Source organism: Epinephelus lanceolatus, chromosome 23, assembly GCF_041903045.1.
Source record: "Epinephelus lanceolatus isolate andai-2023 chromosome 23, ASM4190304v1, whole genome shotgun sequence".
Lineage (NCBI taxonomy): Eukaryota > Metazoa > Chordata > Actinopteri > Perciformes > Serranidae > Epinephelus > Epinephelus lanceolatus.
In genome coordinates, this window is record NC_135756.1 from 6,407,103 (window position 1) to 6,434,624 (window position 27,522).

General features: G+C 43.2%; 1 protein-coding gene across 1 annotated transcript; it reads left to right on the forward strand.

The window, feature by feature from the left end:
* The first annotated feature begins 1,210 nt into the window (after nucleotides 1-1,210).
* On the forward strand, nucleotides 1,211-26,595 carry itih5 (inter-alpha-trypsin inhibitor heavy chain 5). The gene is made up of 14 exons (XM_033614256.2): nucleotides 1,211-1,473; nucleotides 1,553-1,597; nucleotides 2,250-2,413; nucleotides 5,415-5,516; nucleotides 8,745-9,025; nucleotides 9,411-9,580; nucleotides 9,934-10,050; nucleotides 13,559-13,730; nucleotides 14,023-14,332; nucleotides 18,403-19,085; nucleotides 19,915-19,965; nucleotides 22,617-22,733; nucleotides 22,832-23,209; nucleotides 26,092-26,595. Exons 1-14 carry the CDS (start codon nucleotides 1,357-1,359, stop codon nucleotides 26,349-26,351), a joined length of 2,967 nt encoding a protein of 988 aa, XP_033470147.2. The 5' UTR covers nucleotides 1,211-1,356; the 3' UTR covers nucleotides 26,352-26,595.
* The last annotated feature ends 927 nt before the right edge of the window (nucleotides 26,596-27,522 follow it).

The following is a 27,522-nucleotide window of genomic DNA, read 5'->3' on the forward strand; positions in this document are numbered from 1 at the left end:
TATTTGAGCACTCTAAAAACTCCAGTAACACTCCAGGGGGTAAAAGACTCCGTCCCAAACTCTGACTCTTCTAGCGTAACAGACACACTTCATACACACATACTCACAGTACCCAGCGGGACCCCCTCCCCTCTCTGCTCCACCATTCTCCAGCCCGCACACTGACTGACAGCGTAGCCTGTAAACAGAGCTCAGCTGTTTATTTAGCCTAGCAATATCTCCGGACTATAGTAGCTGCAATGGACGACTTTGAACGCGATTTTGAAGAGTTTCTTGTAGCGGACACAGACCCAGAGCCATACCTGTTTGAGCCGGAGCATACGGATGAGGAACTCCATGTGTTTGATGCTGAGCGGGCGAGAAGAGAGGCTGAATGCACAGAATGGGATTCGGTGCTACCATCGTTGGGGAGATATATCATCAGGAGGAAAAGCGCCGCAGAGAGTGCATCACAAGGAGTGAAGTTGCGTCTTCTTTTCCTCGCAGATGACGGTTCGGGTTCATTCTCTCCTGTTGCGTGGTAAGTGTGGTCCATTCGCAAACTTTATAACTAAAAAGCTTTTCACTACTCTCTATCGACGAACTACTAACACTCTGCTGTTTCCTCCTCCTTCTTCCTTCCTTCCGCTGTCTTCGTTGGTTTATTTATACACGCGAAACGCGTTCTCTGGCTGGCTGGATTGTCCACTCGGGCTGCCTTACATACATGGCGGCGCAAGATGGCGACCTCTCTAAAGCAAGGCCCTTGCTATATATATATATATAAAAGCATAATTATAAGGCTACGAAAACCAAACAAATTTTATTTTATAGCGATTATACACTTATATAAACATATTAATGGGTAGAATATTCAGATTCAGATTCAGATTGACAATAAACCATGCCAAATATTACACACTGGCCCTTTAAAATGCTGCAATTTTTCTCACTTTGTGGCAAAACAGCCTGCACACGTGATGGACACTGTGGACAATAATCTGATTTCTTCACTTATATCATTATTTACAATTGAGTTTTAAACTCCTCCATAAAAAAAACACATTTAAGTGGCATGTAACCCTGCTCTCTCTGGACACTTCTAGGGACTTTTTTCGGGTTGAACTCATAATTGAAAAAAAAAGAAAAAAGAAAAAAACATTCCGACACTCCCTGAAGGCAGCAGCAGCAGCCCAAATTGCCCCTCATTGAGCAGTGGGACAGAAACACAGCATCCCTCTCCCCAGGTGGGCGTATTCTTCTTCTCCCCGCTCTGTGCGGTCACTCGGCTCTGGACACACGGAGACTCGGAGACTCTGCGCGCTGGAAATAATGTCCCATTTATCTTTTTAAGTTTTACTGGAAAAGGACTGCAAGATGCTGCTGCTGCTGCCTTCACTGATCTGCCTCATCCCGAGTGCGCTGGGGCAACTGGAGGAATCCCAGTTTGGAGATGACGCTGATCTGGAGCTCGCAGACTTTGAACTAGACATTGTAAGACATTTAAAGTCTGAGGTGTTGTATATTCTGCTGCTGGGATTTCATTATCTAACTGCTTTGTTTGCACACACAGGCGCCACGCAGGGTCCCACGGCAGGTGAAAACTATGTTGACCAAGGTAAAGCCAGATTTACTGCAGATATGACGCTATTTGAATATTAAAATTTAGATGCAAAATGTTGGTTTGGTTGTTTCGAGTCCATATGTAGCACTTTAAATAGCCAAAGGAAGCGAAGGAAAACAAAATGGTTTGTTTGAATCGAAGGATAAAAACAAGCCTTGTGTTTTACGCACGATAATTTGGCACATCTGCTAAATATTGATGCCTTTTAATCTGTCAATAATCTGAGAGTTGAGGAATTTATGATGAACTGACCCCTTTAAACGCTTGGCAAAACATATGTTTGTATTTGTTATGGTGATCTGAAATGCATGACCTAGTTTGAGTTATTTAGAGCATGTTTTATCACCCTAAACTTGCGCGCTTTGGGCGTGACGCGCAGGAGATCCGCCAAGCGCGCAGATGTGCCAGAGTATGAAATGCGCTGGGTCTGAGCTCATGGGAACAAATTCCTCAGCCTGTGTTTGGTTATTGTAACTATGGGGAAAGTCAGGTTTCATTGGAGTGAGATATTTTGGCTAATCAAAAATAAAAGATTTTCAATGCGCACAGCAAGGGCGCGTAAAATCGTGCCAAATTATTTTTTCAAACGGAGATGTGGAGCTCCAGGTGATATTTAGGTGTTGGTGTTTTAACGTTACCTCTGCAGGAGACCAAACCTCACATCCAGGAGCTCTCCATCAAGACCACCATCATCTCCCGCTACGCCTTCACCGCGGTGTACTGCGCCATGCTCAACCGGCATTCCGCCGCTGCAGAGGGCGTCTTCCAGTTCCAGATCCCCGCTGGTGCCTATGTCTCTAACTTCACCATGTAAGAGTCGCACAGGACACCTAAGCTGCAACAAGAACTCACAGACAGAGAGACTAAAAATCACAGTAACACGATGAAAGCGTTATAAATTTGGATTTTAGGAAGAAGTGCGTTCTTCTAAACCTGATGAAAACACCTTTACAACATAAACAATGGGCATGTGATTGTAAAATACTCTGAACCCACTCTGGAGCATATCATTTGGTGTTGAAACATACAACTCACCAAAGAAAATGGGCACAATGACAACATACAATACCCCACAACAACTTGTTTGGCTTGTGACCCTTTGAAATGAGGCAATGTCTTCTTGCAGGGATGCACCGATCTGACTTTATCAGGCCGGGTACCGATACCTGGGCTTTGGGTATCAGCCGATAGCAGTGCCAATATTATATTGTTTATTAATAAGCTGTGTGCATCACTGTGAGGAAGTGATGGGTCAAACATCAGGATTGACTTAAACACTGCTTTCCAAACTTTGTGAAACAAAACTGAATAAATAAATACAGAGATAGAATTTTACCGGTTAAAAAAATCTTTTACCTTTTAAAAGCAGCAACAAGTCAAAACTCAATTAGGCAATATAGCTGCATAAAATAAGACCAACATGCAAACATTAAATCGCACTGAAGACACATACTAGAGCAAACAAAGCTGATGCAAACTACACAGGAATCAAAATCAAATTATCAATAAATCAAAATGTTATGTTTAGGTTTAGTACAAATAGGAATTTAAACTCCAGAATAAAATTAAAGCTGAAACCGCAAACATAGAATTGACTTTAACAGATAGGCCCCAATGTCACTGACATCTGATCCAGCTATTTGAGTCTGTATCGGCCTGAAATCTGATATCAGGATAAGATCGGTGATCACTTTTTTTTCTCCTTCCTTTACCTCTGGAGGCACAGCCCGGAGTTTTTCGACTAACGCAAGTGCAGGGGCCTCGGCGATCGCTCATGCCCTTCACTTCCGGCGGTGCCCCCAGGGAATCGCCATGTTGTTTACAAATACTTCGGGTAGAAAACCAGCAGAGTTTAGCTATATATCACATTTTTCACATCACTATATCACCGTGTAGACTAATCTGATGTTTGTTAAGTCTATAAACACAATGATTGAACAAACGTTACTATTTCTGTGTGCACATTTTGTAATTAATAACATGGTTATTGTAGATTAGCTGCGCTAACCGTTAGCTGTTAACGTTAGCCGTTAATGGTGTCTGTAATAACCATAGACTGTATAAAAATAAGGTAATAACTCAATAAACGGTCTGTGAATAAAATATTTTTTCCAGCGGATATCTTAGTTACAACATGATTGAGCTAGCAAAGCAGTTTTGTGTTGCTATGTGTGGTATTTATTCAGTTTTGGGAAATCACGATGTCTAGAAAGCATCAGTGGCTGCAGCTGACAGGGACAGTTAGCAAAGCTAACATCAGGACGTCATCTGTTAAAAGCCTCCCGTTGTCGGATACGACATGAAACTACTCCAGTTAGCTCAATCATGTTGTAACTAAGACATCCGCTGGAAAAAATACTTTTTTTCACGTTGACGAGACGGTTGCTATGGACGCAGAGCTTGCTGTTTCTGTAGGTACACAATTCCTGGGGACACCTGCACGTCTCGGCCACGCCCCCTCCCTTGTGATTGGCTAAAATGCAGCATTGTTCAAACTCAAAGCTCCGCCCCCTCCTCTAGTCGTCTTTCACACAGGGCTGCTGACAGATTCTACAACGTAAATTGCAGAATCTGTCTTGAGAGATTACATACCCCTCACTACCGCCCCTCTCGGACTTTTGCCCCCTCAACTTTCGTCCTCGTCCCATCGTGTGTCCCCCTGATGCCACCAGGTGCCGTTAAACTAAAACAGCAACCGGCCACGAATCATGCCGACGTTAACCTTTTTTTTTTTTCTGTTGGTTTCTGACACCTCAAGTCACTGCCCAAGCACCAGATTTCGACGACTTCGGGATGAGACCAAGCTCACTGCAAAGGCACAATTATGATGCTCCAGGTATCCCTCCAGCATCGGTTTTGGATGTTCAGGGACAGTATGTCAGTTTACACTTTTTACATGAGCCCAGTCTCACTCCGAAGTCGTTAAAATCTAGCGCTCGGACAGTGACTTGTGACGTCAGAAAACAACAAAAGAAAGGCATCATTTTAATGTCGGCATGATACACAGCTGGTTGGTGTTATAGTTTAACAGCACCTGGCAGCATCAGGGGGAAATGCAGCAGGACAAGGACAAAAGTTGAGGGGGGCAAGCAGGAGGTGTGGTGGATGGGTCCAACAAACACTGACTTTCACCCAAGAGAATGGTGTTTGTGTCCCGTAAGATGCTAAAGCCAAACCCTGTTCTTTTATCCTAAACCTAACCACGTTTGTTTGTTGCTGAAGGGAAAAAAAGCATCAATTCACGGTGTTGTACAGACATAGTGCTTTTATTTTGAAAGAGACTGTATGTAAACGTTAAATTTGATTATGTATTTTGAATGAAGACAATGCATGTAACAGGCAGAACTTGACACAGTGTCCCAGAACGTCAACAACCAACACACCCAGGGTACCTTGCACGTCGTCGTGGAAAGTCACTACAGAGTAGCTTATTAAAATGGAGAGCAGAGATAATATTAAAACTGCCAGAAAACATTTTGGAAGCCATTTGTAAACCAAAAAATCTCATCAGCAGAAAATGACGCACCAAAGCTACCACTTAGAACTACAGCAACAGCATTGTCCTGTCCATCTGGAGGGATTTACAGGGTTGCTATGGAGACGTTAGCAAAGAGACAAGACGGGGTTAAAACTTTAATACTGCTGTAAAAACACACACGGTGACCAGAGTTCACCCATAAACAGGTAACAACAGGATTTAACCGCACAGATTCAGTGTTTTTGTGAGAGAACGCCCAGCTGAAATGTGACAATAGGAACTCCTGAATATGAGCGCCACTCTAATCCTCGACCTTTGACCCCCATGAACCAGGATCATAGGAGGGCGTGTCTACCAGAGCGAGGTCAGGCCTAAGGCAAAGAGGGTCAAGCAGGAGAACGGCAGAGCCAAGAACAAAGAGTCAGGTGATGCAAGGTAAGAAACCTGAGAGTGTGTGTGCGTGTGTGGCCACTCCTATGGTCTGGCGTCTCCTCTTAATTACACAGCAGCACCCGCTCCCTCTAATGTTCCTATTTTGCAAACACAGATTGATAATATCCCAACTAGACGGCCACAGAGAGTGAGTGTGTGTCCTGTGTGTGTGTGTGTGTGTGTGTGTGTGTGTGTGAGAGTCTGAAATAAGATCATTCCTCCAGAGACGAGATGACTGTCGTATAAATCTGCGACCCAGGAGACGTGACATATGGAAGGAGTGACATCACGTTTCCAGCTGTCATATGAAAAAGTGACATTTTATTAAATGTGATTTGGTGATTCAGTGACTCCGCTGTAAAAAGACGGAGCAGACGGAGGAAGAGGAGTGAAGTGGAAAATTAGACAGAGGCAGCACTTCATATTCATGATATCACCACTTGGACTGTTCACAGCTCCACCTCGTCTCTACTCCTCCTGTTTTCATATTTATTTCTTCTTCTCTCGTCTGTATTTAATGTTTTTCTGTTTACAGCTGCTGCTCTTTTCATTTCACACATGTTAATGAGTAAAATCAATATTCAAAATCTTACTGAGGGACAGAGATGGATAAAAATCAATAACACAAGAAAAAAAGTTACATAAAAAAAGCTCCTTAAATAAACTATTTACGTGGATTAAACCAAGGTACATCTTGACTAAACACAGCAAAGACAACTCGTCTGTGTTTTTCAAGTTTCAATTTCTAATGTTAAAGTCACCATGTGGAGAATCTGAACATTCCAGCTGGTGGCACCACCAAGTGGTCGTCTTAGAGGTGACTCTGTAGACGATAGTTCACGGCAAACTAACACTGGATGACTACAACAGGATTCAAAACGGGTTTCAACTCCTTCAGTTTTAAATATGTTTTCACTGATCTCTGTGCTGAGAGAGAGAAACACATGGAGGTACTTTTACTGAATTCATGTCTGACCGTATAAACGATACACTTTTTTGGAAAATGAGGTACGTAAACAGCTAAAGCAAGATAGCAGCAACAAGTAAATTCACAATTCCATTTAGCTTGTGTGAAATCTACAGCATGGTTGCCAGAAGAAAACGTTGGCATTGTACATTTCTTCAAACCATAGATACATTCTCGGAACCCATCGGCTGTATTCAGCGTCTGACTTCTGGCAGATGGCGATACAGCTTCTGGGGGCAGACCCCTGATTTTTTGGCATTCCAGTTTGATTTGGGCGGAGGAGGCGAATTTCCGTTTCTGACCTCCTTTTATATATAAGTAAATATGCTGAACCATTGCGATGGATTCAGAGTTTGCAGCGACGCCAATTATGTTCCGCCTCGTTAGTTCACCGCACGGAGTGTTTAACCTGGCAACAACTGCAGCCGGCTCAAATGTGATTGGTCAATATCAGACTACAAACAGCCTAGCACCAGAAACCAGGGCTCCTCCGCTCTTCTTCCAGAGGCAAGATCTCTGGGATTTGCCTACAGACTCTACATTCACTGAATGTAGAGTCTGTATATAGAGACTACCATAGATACGTTACATTTGTACGCTCACATGTATAATATCGACGTTAGTGTATGAGACGGCTGCCAAGTTGCAGATAACTGTTCAAGACCAACAAACAACAGGTTGTTTTTTGACTGGTGGCCACGTTTCCAGCTGTGTTTAAGCCAACAAACATGGGTGTTTTTTAAGCCCAGTTCAGACCCAATATTTGCGATGAGAAGAGTTGAAACTGGAACTACTTACAATGCGCTGTTCTGCAACGTTCTAAAAAAACTGCCGGTTCACACCAATGCAACTGGTTGAGATGATGTATCATCTCTATGCAACAACTCTGTGTACTTCTGTTCTGATTTCTAGCTTCTCAGGTTCATTTTGTGGCCGAATATAATTTATAGTTCCTTAAAATATGAATGAGGATAGTGATAGTGAGATACTGGCTACAGCTGCATTTGTAGTAGAGATGAAAGGGAGAAAAACAGAACGAGCATCAGATGGACTGTATCCATAATAACTATGGCACAATAATATAAATAGCCAGCGCTGGGGCGTCGGTAGCGTAGTGGATATTGCCGGCGCCCCATGTACAGAGACGATGCTTCGCTGCAGCGGATGCAGGTTCGGTTCCGGCTTGCAACGCTTTGCTGCATGTCAACCCTCTCTCTCTCTCTCTCTCTCTCTCTCTCCCCATTTCACACTGTCCTGTCAATTAAAGGCAAAAGGCCCAAAAAATAATCTTTAAAAAAAATAAACAGCCAGCACCAATTCATCAGTCAATGCACACACATACAGCAAGCAGCAGCGACCCACCATCTGACACCAGCACACAGTAAGGACGGAAACAGAGGGCTCAGCAGGGACAGAACACCTGCAAGTAAAGTAAGCAAGCACACTGTCTGCGGTTATTTTGACTTGACTAGCAGACTTCACTACAAGCTGATTGGCTGTTGAAACAGGTGATGTGCTTTAAAACCAGCCACCTGCGATCTGACCAGCTGAGTGTCAGGTGACACCATCAGCACGCTTGAGTCGAACTCAGACCGGCCAGTTCACACTGCTGCTACTTTCCTCTGCAACGTTCTAAAACGGTTTTGACTTGTAAATCTTTGGTCTGAACCGGGCTTTTGTGATCTGTCACTGCATTTCCAACGGCCACCAGCATTTACGCTACAGATCGTGGGTATTTTAAGCCAAAACGTGAACTTTTCCTAACTATAACCGAGTTGTTTTTGTGCCTGCGTCACCACAGTATTGTTAGAAATGTTGAGTTTCAAGGTTTCTGCTCTATACAAATGTAACATTTCCGTTATATGCAGCGATGTACAATGCCACCATTTTTCTGGTGACTAGACAGGAAATCTGACCAAAACTGTCATTAAATTCAATATATGAATTCATATTACAGGACCATTCGTCTAAACATTAAATTACTACAGGAAGTTACACAGCAAAGTAACTTTTGATACTGACATTTTTCGGTGTGTGTTCAATTGTTAGAAATGTTATAGTGTATATTTGAAGTTTCAAGTTCACAACTTAACATTCAAACAAGCTCAAAAAAGCAAACTACTGCTCAAAAAGTACAAAATTTCTCTCTGAAATTTGATGAAGTCGAAGTATAAAGTAGCAGAAAATGGAAATACTTAACTAAGGTTGAAGCACCTCTAACTGCACTGAACACCATCACATTCCACCTCTCTCCTCCCCTCCAGCCCTGAGCCGGAGGTGGAGGTGTTCAAGATGGTGGCCAGCATCCCGGGTCGCAACCGGGCCATCTTCCTGCTGACCTACGAAGAGCTTCTGCAGCGGAGGCTGGGACGCTACGAACACGTCACCAGCCTGCGGCCGCTGCAGCTGGTCAGCCGCCTCAGTCTGGACGTCACCATTGTCGACCACTCGCCTGTCACCGACCTCCAGGTGCTGCCACTCCGCAACGGCAGGAACACCGCTGCTTCCAGCAGTGCAAGTGGACCCAATGCACCCAAGACACCAGGTTTACACACACCTTATTATTCTATATGTTAAATTCATTACATATTTTTGCACTTTTTCATTTTTAGATATTTTTTCTACTCAAATATTCTTTTTGATTTATTTATTTCTACTCTAAATAAATAAACAGGCCAAAGAAATCATTTAGGTTTTATCAGATATTTTCTGAAATCTGTTTTAGCAACACGTATAATTAAACAAGCATCTTTAAAAACAGGATGAATCAGGGTGCCATCCTCTTAATAGCCCTACATATAACCAACAACAAAGGGCGCAGAGAGCATTTTTAGATCCACCCTTTTACGTCATGGACACTTTACTTGTTTCAGGCTTTTGATCTTGTGCCAATTAAAACACGAACACACTTCCTTGTATTTGTGTCTCAGCCAAGCCCGAGCCGCCTGTCACCACTGTTATCAAAATTGAAAAGAACATCTGCAGGATCACCTTCAGCCCCAACATTGTCCAGCAGGCCAAGATCACCACCAATGGCATCCTGGGAGACTTTGTGATCCGCTACGACGTGCAGAGAGACATGGGGATCGGAGACATTCAGGTGCACGGCGCTCCTTCAAGACTCTGGACAGGCAAACACATAATAAACAGAGATGAAGAGGGTTGTGATGAAGAAAAGCAGACTGTGAAAGAGCATTAGTTTTCAGATTTTGCAAGTGTGCACATAAATTTCCCATCCAACCACACACACACACACACACACACACACACACACACACACACACATCCACCCACCTGTTAGTGATTCATTTCTCTGGTTTCCTGCCATGACAGTCGCTCCGCTGCCAAACTCTTCTGTCTGTCTCCAGATCCAAACTATGGTTTGCTGATCACACATACAACTACTGCAACTCACAACCTGCTGCACGTCTGTAAACTTATTTTCTTTCCCAGGTTTTAAACGGCCATTTCGTCCACTACTTCGCCCCCAAAGACCTGCCAGTTGTGCCCAAGAATGTGGTGTTTGTGATCGACACCAGCGCCTCCATGTTGGGGACTAAAATCAGACAGGTAAAGCGGCACACTCAGTGGAAATATAAGAATGTTTATTTACCTCGATGACCTGTTGGGTGCAGCAGAGTATTCTAAATTCAACTACTTAAGAGACAGTTTGGGATTTTACTGTTAAACGTGTTATTTTTGCATGTTTAAGCCCACTCACTAAATATCCCTGTGCAGTGGTTAACATTGTTGCCTCACAGCAAGACGGTTCCCCTAAGGGTAGGGGGTTTGAACCCATACCCTTCTGTGTGGAGTTTGCATGTTCTCCCTGTGGACCTTTGTTATGAGTGAACATGAAAGTTCACCCTTAACAAAAGGTCCACTTACTGGGTTTTCCCAGGGCTCTTGACTGCATCTTGCAGTCTTCATCAGAGGGTGGGTTTTTGGTAAATTCCATCTGCTGACAAAGATCATGGTATAGGGTTATAGTTTCTTGAAAAATCAACCTGGTCTCGAGTCTTTGAAAACCAGCACTTGGTCAGTGACTTCTGGTGTCAGACACCAATGAAAATGGCCATCCTGTAACGTCAGCATGATACGCAGCTGGTTGCCATTATTGTTTAACGTCAGGGGGAAACGCCTAACTAAAGTTAAGGCACTGAGAGTCCGGGTAGGGTGGCTGGGAGAGGTCGTGGATGGGTCCAACAACCACTGCCCTTCAGGGAGGTCAGTGTTTGCTTCCCATGTGATTGTAAAGCCAAACCCTGTTCTCTTTACCTTAACCCAACCACGTGTATGTAGGCAAAACGTAACCATATGCGTTTGTTGTTGAAGGAAAAAAATTCGTAGGGTTGTACCGACGTACTGTAGTGCCTTTTTTTTTTTTTTTTTGAAAGAGACTGTATGCAAACGTTAAATTTCCTGTGAAAACAGAAGTGTATGAAAGAAGACAATGCATGTAACAGGCAGAACTTGACATGGCGTCCCAGAAAGTCAACAACCAACGCACCCAGGGTACCTTGGACGTCGAATCTGAACATGGAAAGTCCTTGACCAAACGTCGATATGTGACGAGGTCGGAGTGAGAATGTGTCGGAAAAATATGATAGATGGATGTTGAGTTAAGATTATTTCATCAAACTCCATTGAGATGAAAAACCACATCTGCGGGCCTTTCAATTTTTTATCACTTCCTCTTGATCTGCTCCTTGTGGGAAGCTTTCTGCGAGAGCTCATACCTGACTCCAGAATTGAATTTGGGCCATTTCCACCCTGGACCAGAAGTACCAGATATGGACTTCTTTTTTTGTGTCACAGGAAATTGTTGCTTCCCATGCAAAGAAATTCACCCTGCTTTAATAACAAAATTTCAATGCCTGAATTGGATCAGGAACCTGACACCCCACCTCCTCCCTCCCACACTGGAATATCAATATCAGACCTTTTCCTCCATCTGCAATAGCACGGTAATCCCCTCGGCCAGACGCGGAGCTGATCTCTGCAGCTGCCGTGACCACACCAACAGAGGAGATGAGAGAAAAAACAGATTTTCAGTGAGAAGGAAAAGTGGAAACATACAGCACAAGGCCGTGCTGTGAGGGAGGAAGGTCACTGTCTATGGGGTAATGGAACTTTGTAGACAACAGCGCCCTCGACCCCTTGATCCGTCCCCCCACCCATTGCCAGCCCCCAGCGGGCCGCAGGAACAGAACAACAAGTGTGTTTTGATGTGGCTCCACAATAGAGGGTTTCAGTGTGGGTCAGTCTGTGGTTCTGACCCTGTTGTATACAGCCCATATAGACAACTATTAACCCCCCAGCGTCAAACTATATATCACACCCACGCTCGAGGGTGCAGAGATTCTGACAATGTGAAGCTCCAGAACACAAAAGTAGGAAGAAGTCTACGTACTTTTTCAACCTGGAACCTATTGTCCCATGTTTTTATATCGAAGTGACGAATGGGAACAATTTTTTTAACTTGGTCCAGTACTGAGCAAGAGGGCTGCAGCTGGCAGCTAAGACACAGGCTGCAGTGTAACCACTTGCAGCATGGTTTTTTTCCATCCATTTCCATCCATGAAAAGTGTTTGTTTTCGTCACTGACAGGCTCAGATTGTTTTTACGGGTGTCTGACAACATTATGGAAAGATCTCTTTCAGCAATAGACCTTTTTAAAGAGAAAGATCATTTTTGTTTGACCAGAAACAGCCCTGAAATCACCATTCCCAAACCCACCAGACTCCATTTAAATAAACAGTAATTTTAGAGTGTATAGAGCCAGCATACCTTTACATCTAATTGGGTGAATTAAGGGTTTATTTCACCCAAACGGGAGTTGGGTATAGGTGGAACAGTGGAACAATTAATCCAGATGGTTTTTGTGAGATCTATTTTGTGTCTGTTGACTTTGAGTCAGGTGTGCTTTACGCTTATAAAATTGCTCTTTATTTAAATGGAGTCTGGTGGGTTTGGTGATAGTTGTTTCGGGGCTGTTTCTGGTCTATCTCTGTAGGGATCCCTTCCATGTTTTCAGACACTTAAAATAATAATCTGTGTCTGTCAGAGGCAGAAACAAGTGCTTTTATTGGATGAAAATTGACATTTCGCGCATGCCCTAAGTGTTTAAAAATAATAATTTTAACATAAGTCACTTGGACAAAACAAACAAACAAACAAACATGGGAAATTAGGGTCCTGGTTGAATAATACCAAAGTTACGCTTTTGGTCTGTGGAGTAGAGTTAATGGTTACAGCCCAAACCGTACTGTTATACATCAAACAAGTTTCATGAAAATCTGACATTTCTTTAGAGAGAAAATCAAATTAATGCAAAGATTTCTACCATTTTTTTCCATGTTGAAGGGTATTTTGGGGAGATTTTGCTTTTTCCTAATAGCATATGGGACCCATTCAAAACCCATTAGAAAAAACTGAAAGATGCATGGCTAATGGCAGATTACCAAAAAGGAATTTAAGGTCAATGGACAGATATAAAACAAGTAAAAATTCTTCTTCAAATAAACTAGCTTTCTTCCTCTTTCAACAAATTTTGACTCTAGTTTTCAAAGCTACTGACACCACCCTCCTGGACTCTATTTATCGATGAAGTCCGTGTAAAAACACCACAGCTGGTAAAAGGGTTGGGTGTTTGATTGATGGTGTGCGTGTTTTGTTTCCAATCACTGTAGCTTTGGCGCTATAATACAATACGCATGGCAACACCACAGAAACCATGACCACGTTGTGTATGCAGCATTCTGTTGATGCCAGAGGTCTAAGATTTGTCAGTGGTAAATGGTAAATGGACTGCTCTTGTATAGCCCTTTTCTAGTCTTCACTCACACAATGATGGAACAGCCATCAGAAGCAATTCAGAGTCCAGTATCTTGTCCAAAGATACTTTGACATACAGATGGGAGGAACCAGGGATCAAACAGCCGATTGTCTAATTAGTGGACGACCCCGTTTGCAAGAAATTCAACATGTAGTTTGAGGAATATGATGTCCAAAAACACTAGCCTTGTTTTCTATGTGAGTCTGACACAAGATTAAATGATCTCTTTTTCTTTCTCAGACTAAAGAAGCTCTGTTCACCATCCTGAAGGATCTGCGACCAGAGGATCGCTTTAACTTTGTCAGCTTCTCCAATAGAATCAAAGTTTGGCAGCCGAATCGTCTCGTAAAGGTGAACCCCCTCACCATCAGAGACGCCAAGAAGTTTATTTACATGCTGGTGCCGACTGGAGGTAAGACATTATTACCCTTATGGCTTACCTTCTTCACAGTTCCTATGTTTTGACAGATAAACATGATTCCGTTTTGTGGATCGATGCATTATCAATGTTGGTAAGAATTGAAATTGAATTGAATTTTTTTCAACATGTATGCGTGGGAATTTGGTTCAATGGGGACGTGCTTTATGAGAATAATGTAAACATCTCGTTTCATTTTTTGGCCTCGGGGCTATAAAAATCTACAAAAGTCAACTTATTTCCAATCCACGGCATTTTCCCAAGCAATGATGTCTCCTCACTGCAGGCACCAATATCGATGGCGCCATCCAGACCGGCTCCTCTCTGCTTCGTGACTACCTCTCCAGCCCTGACGCCAGCCCAAACAGCGTCTCCCTCATTATTTTCCTGACGGACGGACGGCCCACTGTCGGAGAGATGCAGTCCATTGCGATCCTGGGGAACACTCGCTCAGCCGTGCAGGAGAAGTTCTGCATCTTCACCATTGGGATTGGGAACGACGTGGATTACCGGCTGCTGGAGCGCATGGCTCTGGAAAACTGTGGGATGATGAGGCGCATCCACGAGGAGGCCGACGCCAGCGCTATGCTCAAGGGGTAAGAGTGATCCTATCTGCATGTTGGTGGAATATTTCTTCCATCACAGGCCATCTTGTGAGTTTTACATACCTATGTGTTTTTGAAGAGTAAGCCTGATGCCAACATGGAAGCCATCTTGGATTTGTAAGAAATGGGACTAATATGGGGACTGCTCATAATCCCAGCCTCTAGATGACCTACACTCTAGATACTCCCTTGGTGCTAACTTTTTATATCTGAAACTGGTTCATAAATGATCTGAAACTGGTCTTCACTTGTTAGATCTAAAACAGGGGTGAGACTGGCCTAACACTGGCTTAACAATGTGGTCTGAAAGTGGTCTTGTGTTCATTTTCCCCTTTGGTGTGATTCATCTGGGCAGATCTGAACACAGCAATCGTATCTGAGTTCAGACCAAAACAACCGAATTGGAAAACCCTTTTGAGAAAGTGGTATTGGCCCGATCACAAATGAATTTTGGAATGGTCAATCCAACCCAACCGTCAACTTTCTGCTTGAATTTTATTGCTGTGAAAAGAAACCAAACCAACAGGAAAATAGATCAAGTTTTCAAACTCATTTTTGGTTCAGACCAGCGCAAACGCCCTAAAACTAGTGCTGAACTAGCTTATACCTGGCTAGGTACTGGAGTCAAGTGGGCTAAAATTGGCTTGAAAATGTAGTCTGAAACTAATTTTAAAGTCTCCTGGAGTAAAAGTGCTGTAAGACTGGTGTGAAACGGGGCTTTAGTGTAAGGCTGGCATTTATCCAACAAGATTTTTACCATAAAACACCTACTACACATTGGGTGTTTCAAACGAGAAAGACATTTACGAGAGGACATCATTGATTGTAACTTTAAATAAGTAATTACTGTTAAATTTCCCCTCCATATGTGTATAATCCGTCTCTTATTAAGCAATTAGCTCTCCTTAATCCCTCCCCATTGCCCCTCCGACACGTCTCTCCATCTCTCATCAAGCTACGAGAGAACGAAGACCGCAAATGTGACGGTGCTGACAACAGACCTCTTTAATCAACTTCAACAGCCGCAGACTACAACAGCCACCCTCTCTCTCTCTCAGTCATTTTTTTTAACCCCCATCCTTTACACTCAACCCTCCTCTCCCTCTCCCTCTCCCTCTTCCGCACTCGGACACACAAGGTGTTTGTTCAGTTGAGCAGGAATGTGTGTGTGTTGTGAAACTTGCATCTGAGTATGTACGTGGGGTTAACAGATAGACTCCGCAGATAATAGCCCTCGTGCTGCTTGAACAAACACGCTGGTTAAGAGGTAAGGAGGTTTACTGCGCCGTGACAACAAGGACAGGCAAGAGGACTTAGACACACACACACTCACACAACCTTGGCTTTACACACACTCTTTGATGAATGTGTGCACAAACTCTGAAGTGGGGTGGAAGCAGCTTTGAGATGTTAGACAAGCAGGTTTATAGCCGGAAGGTGGCTCGTTTGAATAAACAAGACTTTTGATGGAATCTGTAATAACATGTTTCTTTTTCTGCCTCATAAACTTCCGCTGATGTGCCCTCGAGCAAAGGCACTGAACGTGTGACTGACTGATGACTGATTATCAGCCTTGGTGCTTAAAAATAAGCAACAAGGCTGACAACATTTTTGATACCGCACAAGCAATATTTACAGAGACATCAGCATTTAGAGCTGCCTCCGAAAAAAGGCAACAATCTGTGTTGGTGTTGCTACAGGACACCGTTACAGAGGCAAAGTATAATCTGAAGGTCCAGGGCAAGTTTACAGCAATTTACAGTCAATCCTTTGAGGCAGGATGATACAACTTTTGAGAGTTATCATGGTAGAATTAATTAGCTTCCCCAACTCACTGCTTGTGAGTTAAACAGTAAAATTAGTGAACACTGTCCTCGCCTAAAAAGCAACACCATTGGTCGTCTGTTAAAACATTTAAAATAATTCATGTGTAAATTTTCCTGACAAGCATCCTTATGTGGGTGTGTGAACAATAATAAGGGCCCTCAGGTCGTCGGTGTGCATCTGTCACCCTAGTTTTTGAGGTATGTCTTGTACCATTGGCACTAGTTGGCCCTTGTTGTCTGTTTTTGGCTGTTTTTGATGTGGGGCGATGTGGGGCACTGTGGGGCGTGGTGGGGCACTGTGGGGCGACGTGGGGCAATGTGGCGCAATGTGGGGCAAAATGGGGCAATGTGAGATGATGCAACAGTCAGCCTTTGTTGCCACTAGAGAGAAATCACTGTGATTGGCAAGGCTCTTTGGTCAAATCACAGGCAACATGGGGCACTGTGGGCGTGGTGGGGCGTGGTGGGGTGATGTGGGGCGATGTGGGCCAAATGGGGCACTGTGGGGCGTGGTGGGGTGATGTGGGGTGATGTGGGGCGATGTGGGGCACTGTGGAGTGTGGTGGGGTGATGTGGGGCACTGTGGGGCGTGGTGGGGTGATGTGGGATGACGTGGGGCTATATGGGGCACTGTGGGGCGTGGTGGGGTGATGTGTGGCGATGTGGGGCAATATGGGGCACTGTGGGGCGTGGTGGGGTGATGTGTGATGATGTGGGGCAATATGGGGCACTGTGGGGCATGGTGGGGTGATGTGTGGTGATGTGGGGCAATGTGGCGCAATGTGGGGCAAAATGGGCCAATGTGGGATGATGCAACATTCAGCCTTCGTTGCCACTAGAGAGAAATCACTGTGACTGGCAAGGCTTTTTGGTCAAGACACAGGTAAATTGGGGCGACGCAACGCTCAGCCATCGTTGCCACTAGTTCTTTGATGTTGGTTTGGTGTGTCTTGGCCCTAAGAGGTGAAGGTGGAGGTAGCGCGTAGTTGCTGTAACGCTGACAAACTGTATAAAAAAAGTGTCAGACTTTGAGGTGGAGACAGTGGTTTGAATTTGTCTCCTACCAAGGAGGAATGTTGGTTTCTTTGAGCCATGACCACAACTTTTACCTAACCTTAACCAAGACATTTTAGTGTCCATAACTCAACCAAACCATAACCATACGGATGCCGGAAAATGCTCAGCTGAATTGTTTTTTGTAAAGGGGTCAATGGGTAAATTTTGGAGATACTGACAACTTATGTTGGCCTACTAAAAGGGACACCACAACAGATAATACTCACATACTGTTGAAGATTCTCACTCTTCCAGGTCATGGTAATCCAAAGTGCTGTATCGTATGCAACTTGACTTGCTTGGGTTTATTGAAGACGTTTTACCTCTCATCTAAGAGGCCTCTTCAGCTCTGAACTGAACTGAACTGAACTGAACTGAAGAAGCCTCTTAGCACTTGGGAGTACTAACACAGGTTGTTCTAAAGTGAAAAAACAACCTATTTTGGTGTTTAGGGAAAAAGATTTAAGGGGCATCTATTAAGCTTATTTTCAGGTTCATACTTATATTTGGGGTTTCTCCTAGAACATATTTACATGTTGCAATGTTCAAAAACTCGCTGCAGCCACGAAATGACTCTAACGGAGTATAGCATCAATTTCTAATGTGAAAAATCACCAATAAAATCTTCTGAACACCACCGAAGATGTTAGAGCAGGAGTATAATTTGAAATCAAGGAGAAATTAAGAACATCAGCAACCAAGATTACAGGTTTCCCAAAGGTTAGCATGTAGCTACATGTAGCAGTGCACCAAAAAGTTTGTTGTTCCAGCTGGAGTACGATCCAAAAATAGGGGTGAAATTACCAACAATTGCAACCAAGATTACAGTATGTTTCCCCGACCTTAGCATGTAGCTACATGTAGCAGTGCAGACTATGTAATGCAAACACTTGTGGTAGCCCCTGGGGCAGATGAGCACATAAAGAAATGTCTTTAGAGCTGATGTCAGCTTGTCTCGAAAGTAGAAACAGTTGGAAACGGAGTATTCAGAATGGATTACTTTTACATACATTTACCTCATCATTTGAAACTTAAAAAATAATGAAAAGCATAATAGGTCCCTTTTAAGATATAACAGTGAAATACTTTGATGGCTGACTTGCTCAGGTCAACTGGCTGCTACTTTTCATTTGGCAACCATTTAGCTGTAATCTTAAATGTCTCCTTGTTCCTTTCCAGGTTCTACGATGAGATAGGAACTCCTCTGCTGTCCGACATAAGGATCAACTACACCGAGGACTCTGTCCAGTACGTAACTCAGCATCTGTTCACCAACTACTTCAATGGCTCTGAGATCGTCATTGCCGGCAAACTGACCAACAACAGCGCAGAATCCCTCCACGTCCAGGTTACAGCCAGCAACAATGACAGGAGCATCGTCCTGGAGACTGATGTCCCCCTGCGGCACCGACAGATGGAGACTGAGAAGAACGTGAAAGCAGCCACAGCAGCAATGGCAGCCGGAGCTAAACCTCCGGGGTCGGCGAAGGCACAAGAATTAGGAGTTGCTTTGGGCTCTATAGCGGAGGAATTTGTGGAACGCGTGTGGGGTTTCCTGAGCGTCAAGGACGGGCTACGGTCACGGCTACGCAGCCAAACCAGCAAGGAGAGGGAGGGCCACATCCAGCAGGCCACAAATCTGTCTCTGACTTACCACTTCCTCACTCCACTCACCAACCTGGTGGTGGAGAAGCCTGAGGTCTTAGCTGATGGCACCATGGCCCCGGCGCCCACCATCCCCCCAGCAGCTGGTGATACTGGCTCAACTGCCAATGAGCTGCCAGAAGATGCAGAGGACGGAAAGCCACAGAAACCCAACGGGAAGCCAGGCAGCCAGAGTTCATCTCTGAGCAACAACATAGGTGAGGTCATCTATCCTAGTTTTAGTTGTAAAGGACAGTCTGGATTTAAACTTAGGCTACTCCGGTTTAAAAAAAACACTAAATTAAAATGGTTTTGAGTATCAAATCTCTGGTTCTGAGAAGCTGGTCCTTTGCAGAGGACAGCAACTGCAGTTAGCTTAAGCACTGTTTCCACCAAACACTTTCAGTATGGCACCTTTGGAACCAACAGTAACCCTTCAGACATGGTACCTAGACCCTAGTGTTTCCACCACAAACAGTCCTCTTAAATGTGGGCGGGTTGTTGTCACTCACTGCTCCGTCCAGCACTAACTGTATTTCCTCCTTTATCAGTCTGCACCTCGTTTATCGTCCACAGAACGACATTTTCAGAACAAAATAGAACAGTCTGCAGTGAGAGTCTCTCCGTGGGATATTTAAAAATAGCTGGTGGACCAAAAATGGGGACGGCACAGAACGGTTCCATTGGCACCATCCACAACTTTTCACAGTGGAAACAGAAAAACAGCGTAGTGAACTGAACTGAACTGTGCTGCTCGTTGGAAACAAAGCTTTTTGGAAGCCAGTGTAACCTCTGTGGAAGAAAGCTAACTCCAGCTAAAGGTGCAAACTATAAACTCTTCTGAGCCGTGTTTCAAACCTCATTTTGGGTGGAGTATTCCTCTGAGAGGATGTGAACACCATATAACTATATAGCTTTTCTCTGTCTTCTCACGCTGTGTTCCACTAACAACTGACCACCAACAGTTTATGTTACTCATAAGAGGAAGCATTAAACAATGGCAGCCCTCTGACTCACTGCTTTATAGAAATATTCTCTTCCTTGCAGGTAAAGAGAGACGACCCGCCAAGAAATCCATCACCTTCTCCAAAACATCAGGTGACTCCACATACTCTTTCTCATGGACATTTGCACATATGCAGCAGTTACAAGTCTCCAAAAAGCAGACTTGAAAGAGAGAAGAAGGGGACCGTACAGTAGACTCTCTCTGTCTCTACACTCTCTGCGTGGGCGGCCTGTAATTTGGATGTGCGTGAGACAGTCGGCAGTGATCACACAGACAGCGAGGGGTTCAGGGATGTCTCTGAACATGACCTGAGAAGAGGAAAGAGCACACAGGGTCTAATTGAAATACCAACACAAGCACTACGTGGCACTTTAAACATGCAAGTGCGTGTTCGCAAGCGCACACACTGCGGTCGGAGAGTTAAGGGATGAGAAGTGGATGTTTGTGCATGTGGTACAGTAAAGAGAGGGACCCCATCAGAGGCAGTTAGTGAGGGCTAATGACCCCATCATTACTGCTGCTCTCTATTCATCTGAGAGGGTTCTCACAGGCCTGAGGAGACTTCAGCTGAACATATAAACTATCTCATAAAATCAAATCTGAGACTCTTCTTACACATCAACACAAGAACTCAGAAATGTCGCCTAATTAAAGGCTGAGCAGCCGTCACCTTTAGGTGGAGGTTTCACAGAGGTGTCAAAAATTGCAGCTCGAGATTTAAAGTTTTATTTACCACGACACGTAAAATTGGATATTTTAGCTGTACTATAGAGCAGAGCTGTAAGCAGACTTTTAGGAATACTGACATCACAGGTCCTAATTTTACCAGCAGAGCTCCACATTAAATTATTTTTGACGAGACAGCCACAAAATTTCACATTTCATTACCTCCGCCAAGGAGGTTATGTTTTCGCCGGCACTGGTCTGTTTGATTATCTGCAAAATAACTCAAAAAGTTATGAATGGATTTTGATGAAATTTTCAGGAAAGGTGGATAATGGGACAAGGAACAGATGATAACATTTTGGTGGTGATCAGTTAAAGCAAAGTGGATAAAATAATAAATAAATTGGTGGCCGAACAGCACGTCTTGTTCTACTTAATAAATATTGTTGTAATTCTAAAGTTGAAATTAATGTTCTGTGTTGGAAAAAAAGAAAGTGAAAAATATATAAAAAAAAAACATATTGTATTCTGTGTTGGTACAAAATAAAAACGAAATAAATACACCACAGTGTCTCCATGGTGAAGGCATATATAACCTAATAATGATAGTGATGCAAATAACCTAATTGTGATGCAGGCTGCAAAATCTGATGCAGAGGGGGAGGGAATATCACCTACTTGGCGGAGGTCTGCACTCTAGTTTATTCATTTAACTACTGAATTGTATATATTTTTTTGGATTTGATCTCTCTACATAATGGCCAGATGTTGGTTATCTAAATGTGGTTGAGAATATTAAAGTCCTTTGTGCAAATTTACTCTTTCAAATCACCTTTAGGGAAAATAGTCATGATCATCAAACGGACCAAATGCACTGTAATGTCAGACGACATGAGTCCTGGTTGCAGGTTGAGTGTTTTAGTCTTTAACAGGTCGTTGGTGGCTTCTATAAGTTGTATGTAAATGAAACTATAACCACAACTTGACAGATTGTTAATTGGCTGTCTGTTAATACTGGATACAGGATCTATTGAACAAATCTCCCTTTACCCCCGGGGGTACATCATTAAAGACTCCGTGATAACCACAATTATTTTCTGCCAGAGGACTTCGGCCAGACTTTCTAAGTCTGCTAATATCTCAACATATCTCTACATATATCTGTATTTCACACCTTTCATTAAAAGATGTTTTTTGTTTGTTTCTGTCTTTGCCTTCACCGTCAAATTCTAAATCAAAATATATTAGTAATATTTGAACAACATAAACAGTGAGTCTTAGTCGGCTGCTGTCATGCTATCAAAACCTAACAGTGCTGAAAAAATTTAAAAACACACTTTCTGGACAGCTGTAATTACCTGCAATGTCCATCTTTCTGCGTAGTATTAAATAAAACTTCCTTCTTCTTCCTGATTAGTATATAAATGGTTTCTGTGTAATTTGGTAAATGTCTGTGCGAATACTGGTCGGAAGGCTACGTTTTGTCCCTAGCCAAAAACAATCCTGGTCGGATGCCAAAAACCTGCATGGTGATGTTATTTTCACGTCAATTTTTGGTCCTTCAGATCCTATCTGAAAACCAGGAAATATGATATATCTTTGTTTTTGTTTTTTAATACAACTAAATGTTATTGACAGTTTATTTTGTCCAGTTTTGAAATGGTTGTGATTAAGCGGCCACACTGTGACGTCCACTTCATGTATCAATGTAAGATTGGTATTACTCGACACCCACTTTTTAAAAAATGTAAAAACAGGTTATTGCTATTTATGTATATTGACATGTAAAATATATTCCTATCTCATCGTTTCAAGCCCGTGGTTTTTGTAAGAGCCAAAAATCTTTATTTAAGCTGTCTTTGACTGCACGCGAGAGAAAGGCTTTTTGCCCAGAAAGTCAGGTGAACTGTCAAACAGCGGTCATTCATTGTCTCAATATTTTCTGGGAATGCTCTCAAAATGGTTCCTTTCACTTTACACATTTAACCCTAACCCCTTTATATTCCTGATTCTTGTTGCTGTGTTTTTAACTGTACTGTTATTTTTTTTCTTCCTCTTAACCTCTAAACTACCTCAGCGGATGGTGACCCCCACTTTGTGGTGGAGTTCCCGCTCAGTAAACTGACCGTGTGCTTCAACATCAACGGTGAGCCTGGACACATCCTGCGCCTGGTGTCTGACCACAAGCACTCTGGTAAGACTCTTCAGGAAAGTAAAGGGCACTAACACTCTTATTCACATCAGGATCTTCGTCATTAACACTGTGTGGCTCATTTATGTTTGTGTCTGCAGGTTTGACAGTGAATGGTAAACTAATCGGCGCCCCAGCTCCGCCAGGCAGCCACAAGCAGCTGCGTACCTACTTCAGCACCATCACCATCGTGGTGGATCGTCCCAAACGCGCCTACATCGAGGTGACGCCTAAGAAAGTCATCCTGGATGGGCGGGACAGGATGGTGCTGCCCTGTCACTCCACAGTTGCAGTGGACAGCGGCGCTCTGTCAGTTTCCATTGTGGGGAAGTCTAATGTGACTGTGACGGTCGGAGGAAACATCATGTTTGTGATCCTGCTGCATCAGTACAAGAATCCAGCTCCCTACCAGAGAGACCATCTGGGGTTCTACATTGGTGACAGCAAGGGACTGTCGCACAACTGCCACGGCCTGCTGGGTACATGTTAACGAAAAATACACATTACATCACACAATATGATAGTGTCAGACTGAACAAACTGCAACTTTTAGGGACCTGTCGCTGTTTCTCCTGTTTCTTTATCCCCCAAACGTGGGTGTCTTTTAGTGATCTGTCATTTTTTTTCTGCTGATTTTTAAGTCCCGAAATATGATTGTTTTTAGGGACCTGTTGCTTTTATTTCTTGCAGCTTTTTAGCTCCCAAACGGAGGTGTTGTTTTCCGAGACCTGTCTTTTTTTTCCCCATGGCTTTTTCACCCCAAATGTGGATGTTTTTTGGGGACATGTCTCTGTTTTTCCTGAGGCTTTTAGCCCCCAAACATGAGTGTTTCTTTAGGGATCTGTAGCTGTTTTTCCTGAGGCTTTTTGGCCCCTAAATGTGGGTGTTTCTAGGGATCTGTAGCTGTTTTTCCTACGTCTTTTTGGCCCCTAAAGGTGGGTGTTTTTAGGGATCTGTAGCTTTTTTTCCTGTGTCTTTTTGGCCCCTCAATGTGGATGTATTTAGGGATCTGTAGCTGTTTCTCCTGCAGCTTTTTGGCCCCTAAACGTAGATTTGTTTAGGGATCTGTAGCTATTTTTCCTGCAGCTTTCTGGCCCCTAAACATGGATGTTTTTAGGGATCTGTAGCTGTTTCTCCTGCAGCTTTTTGGCCCCTAAACATGCATGTTTTTAGGGATCTGTAGCTGTTTTTCCTGCAGCTTTTTGGCCCCTAAACATGGATGTTTTTAGGAATCTGTAGCTTTTTTTCCTGAGGCTTTTTGGCCCCTAAACGTGGGTGTTTTTAGGAATCTGTAGCTGTTTTTCCTGCGTCTTTTTGGCCCCTCAATGTGGATGTATTTAGGGATCTGTAGCTGTTTTTCCTGCAGCTTTTTGGCCCCTAAACATAGATTTGTTTAGGGATCTGTAGCTGTTTTTCCTGCAGCTTTTTGGCCCCTAAACGTGGATGTTTTTAGGAATCGGTAGCTTTTTTTCCTGTGTCTTTTTGGCCCCACAATGTGGATGTATTTAGGGATCTGTAGCTGTTTTTCCTGCAGCTTTTTGGCCCCTAAACGTGGATGTTTTTAGGGATCTGTAGCTGTTTTTCCTGCAGCTTTTTGGCCCCTAAACGTGGATGTTTTTAGGGATCTGTAGCTGTTTTTCCTGTGACTTTTAAGCTCCCTGGCACTTTCCTTTCCTGCAGCTTTTTTAGCCCGCAAAACGTGGGTGTTTTGGAGGGACCCATTGCAGTTTTTCCTGCAGCTTTTTAGCCCCAAATGTGGGTGTTTTTTAGCAACTTGCTGGGATAGTGCCACAAGACGGGATTACCTAGAGATGGCTACTTTTCCAGCAGCTACTGTGTCCCCCAACACCGGTTATTTTAAGCCAAAACATAATCTTGTCCTGACCATAACCAAGTGTTTTGTTTTTGAAGATATTTTTTGGGGCATTTTGCCTTTAACTGATAGGACAGTGAAGTGTGAAAGGGGGGAGAGAGAGAGAGAGTGACATGCAGCAAAGGGCCACAGGCTGGAGTTGAACCCGGGCCGCTGCGGCAACAGCCTTGTATATGGGGCACCTGCTCTATCCACTAAGCCACCGACGCTGTTAAGCACGGCGTTGTTAAAAAGTTTTTAAAGATGTACTACTACCAAAATTTTGTCAGGCAGCTGTGTTGGCTACAAATATGTTTAGAATCAAAAACAGAGAGCTTATAGTGTTAAATTGTGCTGGATTTCTATTAGTTTTGGTTTAACGATTGCAGTTGTGTTTGAGTGCATGTGTGAAGGAGTGTTATGTATCTGTGAACATCCTGTGGGGCACACGCGAGTATATAACAAGACAGGGAGGGTGGGAAAGTGCTGTGCAGCGGTGGGAAGAGGTTAACAGTATTGATCATAAACATGTTAAGGTATTAAGTGATGGTAATGTATGTGCCGTTATAAATGGAACTTTGAGAGAGAGAGAAAAAGTAATCTGTTAGTAAAGTAGACTTTTAAATAGTCAATCAATGTAAGAATAAAAAAAAGCTATTCATGAAAAAAAAAGAAAAGAAAAATGAGGCCAGTCTGAATTTCCAGCTAAATTAAACCAAAAGGTTTTGTCCCGTGTGGAGCATGAGGTTTCATGGAAATCTATTAAGTGAGGATGGAGTCAGAGAAAAGGTCACATCGGATTATTATTACTGAGATCACTGCACTTGTGATACAATTTGCAAAAGACGGCCAAAAAGAAACAAAGACGGAGTAAAGAAGCACATTTAGGTTGTATTTGAGAACGCCAGGGTTTTGGTCAGTAGACCATCATCAGGGTCAATTTGCTCAGATGAAGATTCAGTGACTAAAAACTACAGTGTTATCCTTAAAGATGAAAGATGAAGCAAGATAATATTAGTAAGATTTATTTTGTTTCTATTGACTTTGAATGAAGAGTGTGTTACGATGATAAAAGTACCGTTTATTTAAATGGAGTCTGGTGGGTCTGACGATAGTGATTTGGGGACTGTTTCTACTTAAACAAAAAGGATCTTACTCTTTAACAAAAAGGTCTATCTCTGTAGGGATCCTTTCCATAATGTTTTGAGCCTATCAGTGATGAAAACAAACACTTTTAGTGGACGGAAATTGACAAATATACCCTGAGTGGTTACATTGCAGCCTGCTTCATAGCTGCTAGCCACAGTGCTCTCACTCAATACTGGAACAATTTCAAAAGTTGCTGATGTCATTAGACACTTAAACACAAAGCATAGGAACATGGGGCCCTGGTTGAAAAATACCAAAGTTACCCTTTGACATCAAAACAACATAAAGACATACTGGCAGGCCTTCAAAGACTCACATCAGTCGAATTCTAAAATAACTCGGATACATTTCTACTTTCAGGTCAGTTCCTGTATGAGGAAGTGGGATTGGCAGAGCTTCCTGCACAAGCAGACATGAAACCTTTGCCCGCGCTCAAGGTGAAGGACCGCTTGGTGCCAGTGGTTCAGAAGAGCAGGAAGATCTACAGTGGGACTCAGAGCGTGGACTGCTGGTTCGCCCGCAACAACGCAGCCAAGCTGATAGACGGGCAGTACGAGGACTATTTGATGTCGCACATGTTCGACACGGTGGAATGGCCACACGGGACCAACAGTGTGTGATAGCACGAACTGTAGCTGCAGCATTTGTGTGATTTAAATCTTAACTCATTTTACTCTGTATCCGTTTCACATTCCAGCAGATTCCAAACATTCCCAAACGCCCAACCTTCACATTCCAGTTTTACTTCGGTCTCTTTTGAATATATTTTTTTACCATTTCTAATGAAAATTAAAAGTTTTATTGTATTATGTGTATTGTTTTTTACAATAATTTTGTAATTGTAAATAAAGACTTAAACACACACTTTGAGGTTGTTTTCTGAGACACGAAAACACACAACAAATATGAATGTCAGCATGTCTTAAACTGTGGCGACCTCAAGCTGAAGATCACACCTGGTTACCACGGAGACCAAAACCGGTAACCAACCCCCTTGTCCCAGCGCCAATGACTACATGCACACCTAACACACACATACAGACACACAGACACACACTGCTCCACAGTCCTCCCTGTCATCAGCCGGAGGTCACAGGGCTGCTGGCCCCGCCCACACAGGTGTGCTCTGGCCTGGTCCCCGCTCAGGCTGTCTGTTATCACGCTGCCTCGCCCCGGCCGCCGCAGGAATTCAAAACCAAACACCAGTTCATGTGTCAATCATCTTTATTCATAGCACAGATTAAAGAGATACATTCGGTAAGAAGCACCGCAGCACTTTACGGCCTGTCGATGACAGGGTGTGTGTGCCAGTTTATCCACATGTTCATAATCAGGTTTATAAAAAAAACATACACAAGGTACATTGGAATACAAAATAAAACATTACACATGGAATACGTCAAACTGGAGACCTTTAGGCGTTTAAACCATAAAATAAAAGGAGTTTACCGCCTGTAGTTTGGAGATGACGTTTAAAATTCTCCTGTTTTCTCTCTTCACTACAAACTTCCTGTTCCCCTGTTGATACCACAGATTGGACCACAATATATAAAGTCAAATATATAAAATATAAACAGAATAAATAAAAAATGTGCCATAGCTTGTCATAAAGTTTAATACACAGCTACCAAAACAGTAATTGGGCCATTGTTAGGAGGAAAAATAGGAGATTTACAGAAGTCAGAATATTTTGAAATAAAAAAAAAGATGGAGTGTAATGAAAGAGAAGTTGCAAGTTCGAGAAAAAAAGATAAAAGAAGAAGAAAGTAGTAACAAGAATTATGACGTGAT

Bases quoted from the DNA above. Each gene is read 5' to 3' on its own strand.
- itih5 (XM_033614256.2), top strand. From the start codon at position 1,357: ATGCTGCTGCTGCTGCCTTCACTGATCTGCCTCATCCCGAGTGCGCTG. The intron at 13,731-14,022 runs GTAAGACATTAT...TCCTCACTGCAG, and splicing joins CATGCTGGTGCCGACTGGAG to GCACCAATATCGATGGCGCC. The intron at 19,086-19,914 runs GTGAGGTCATCT...TCTTCCTTGCAG, and splicing joins ATCTCTGAGCAACAACATAG to GTAAAGAGAGACGACCCGCC.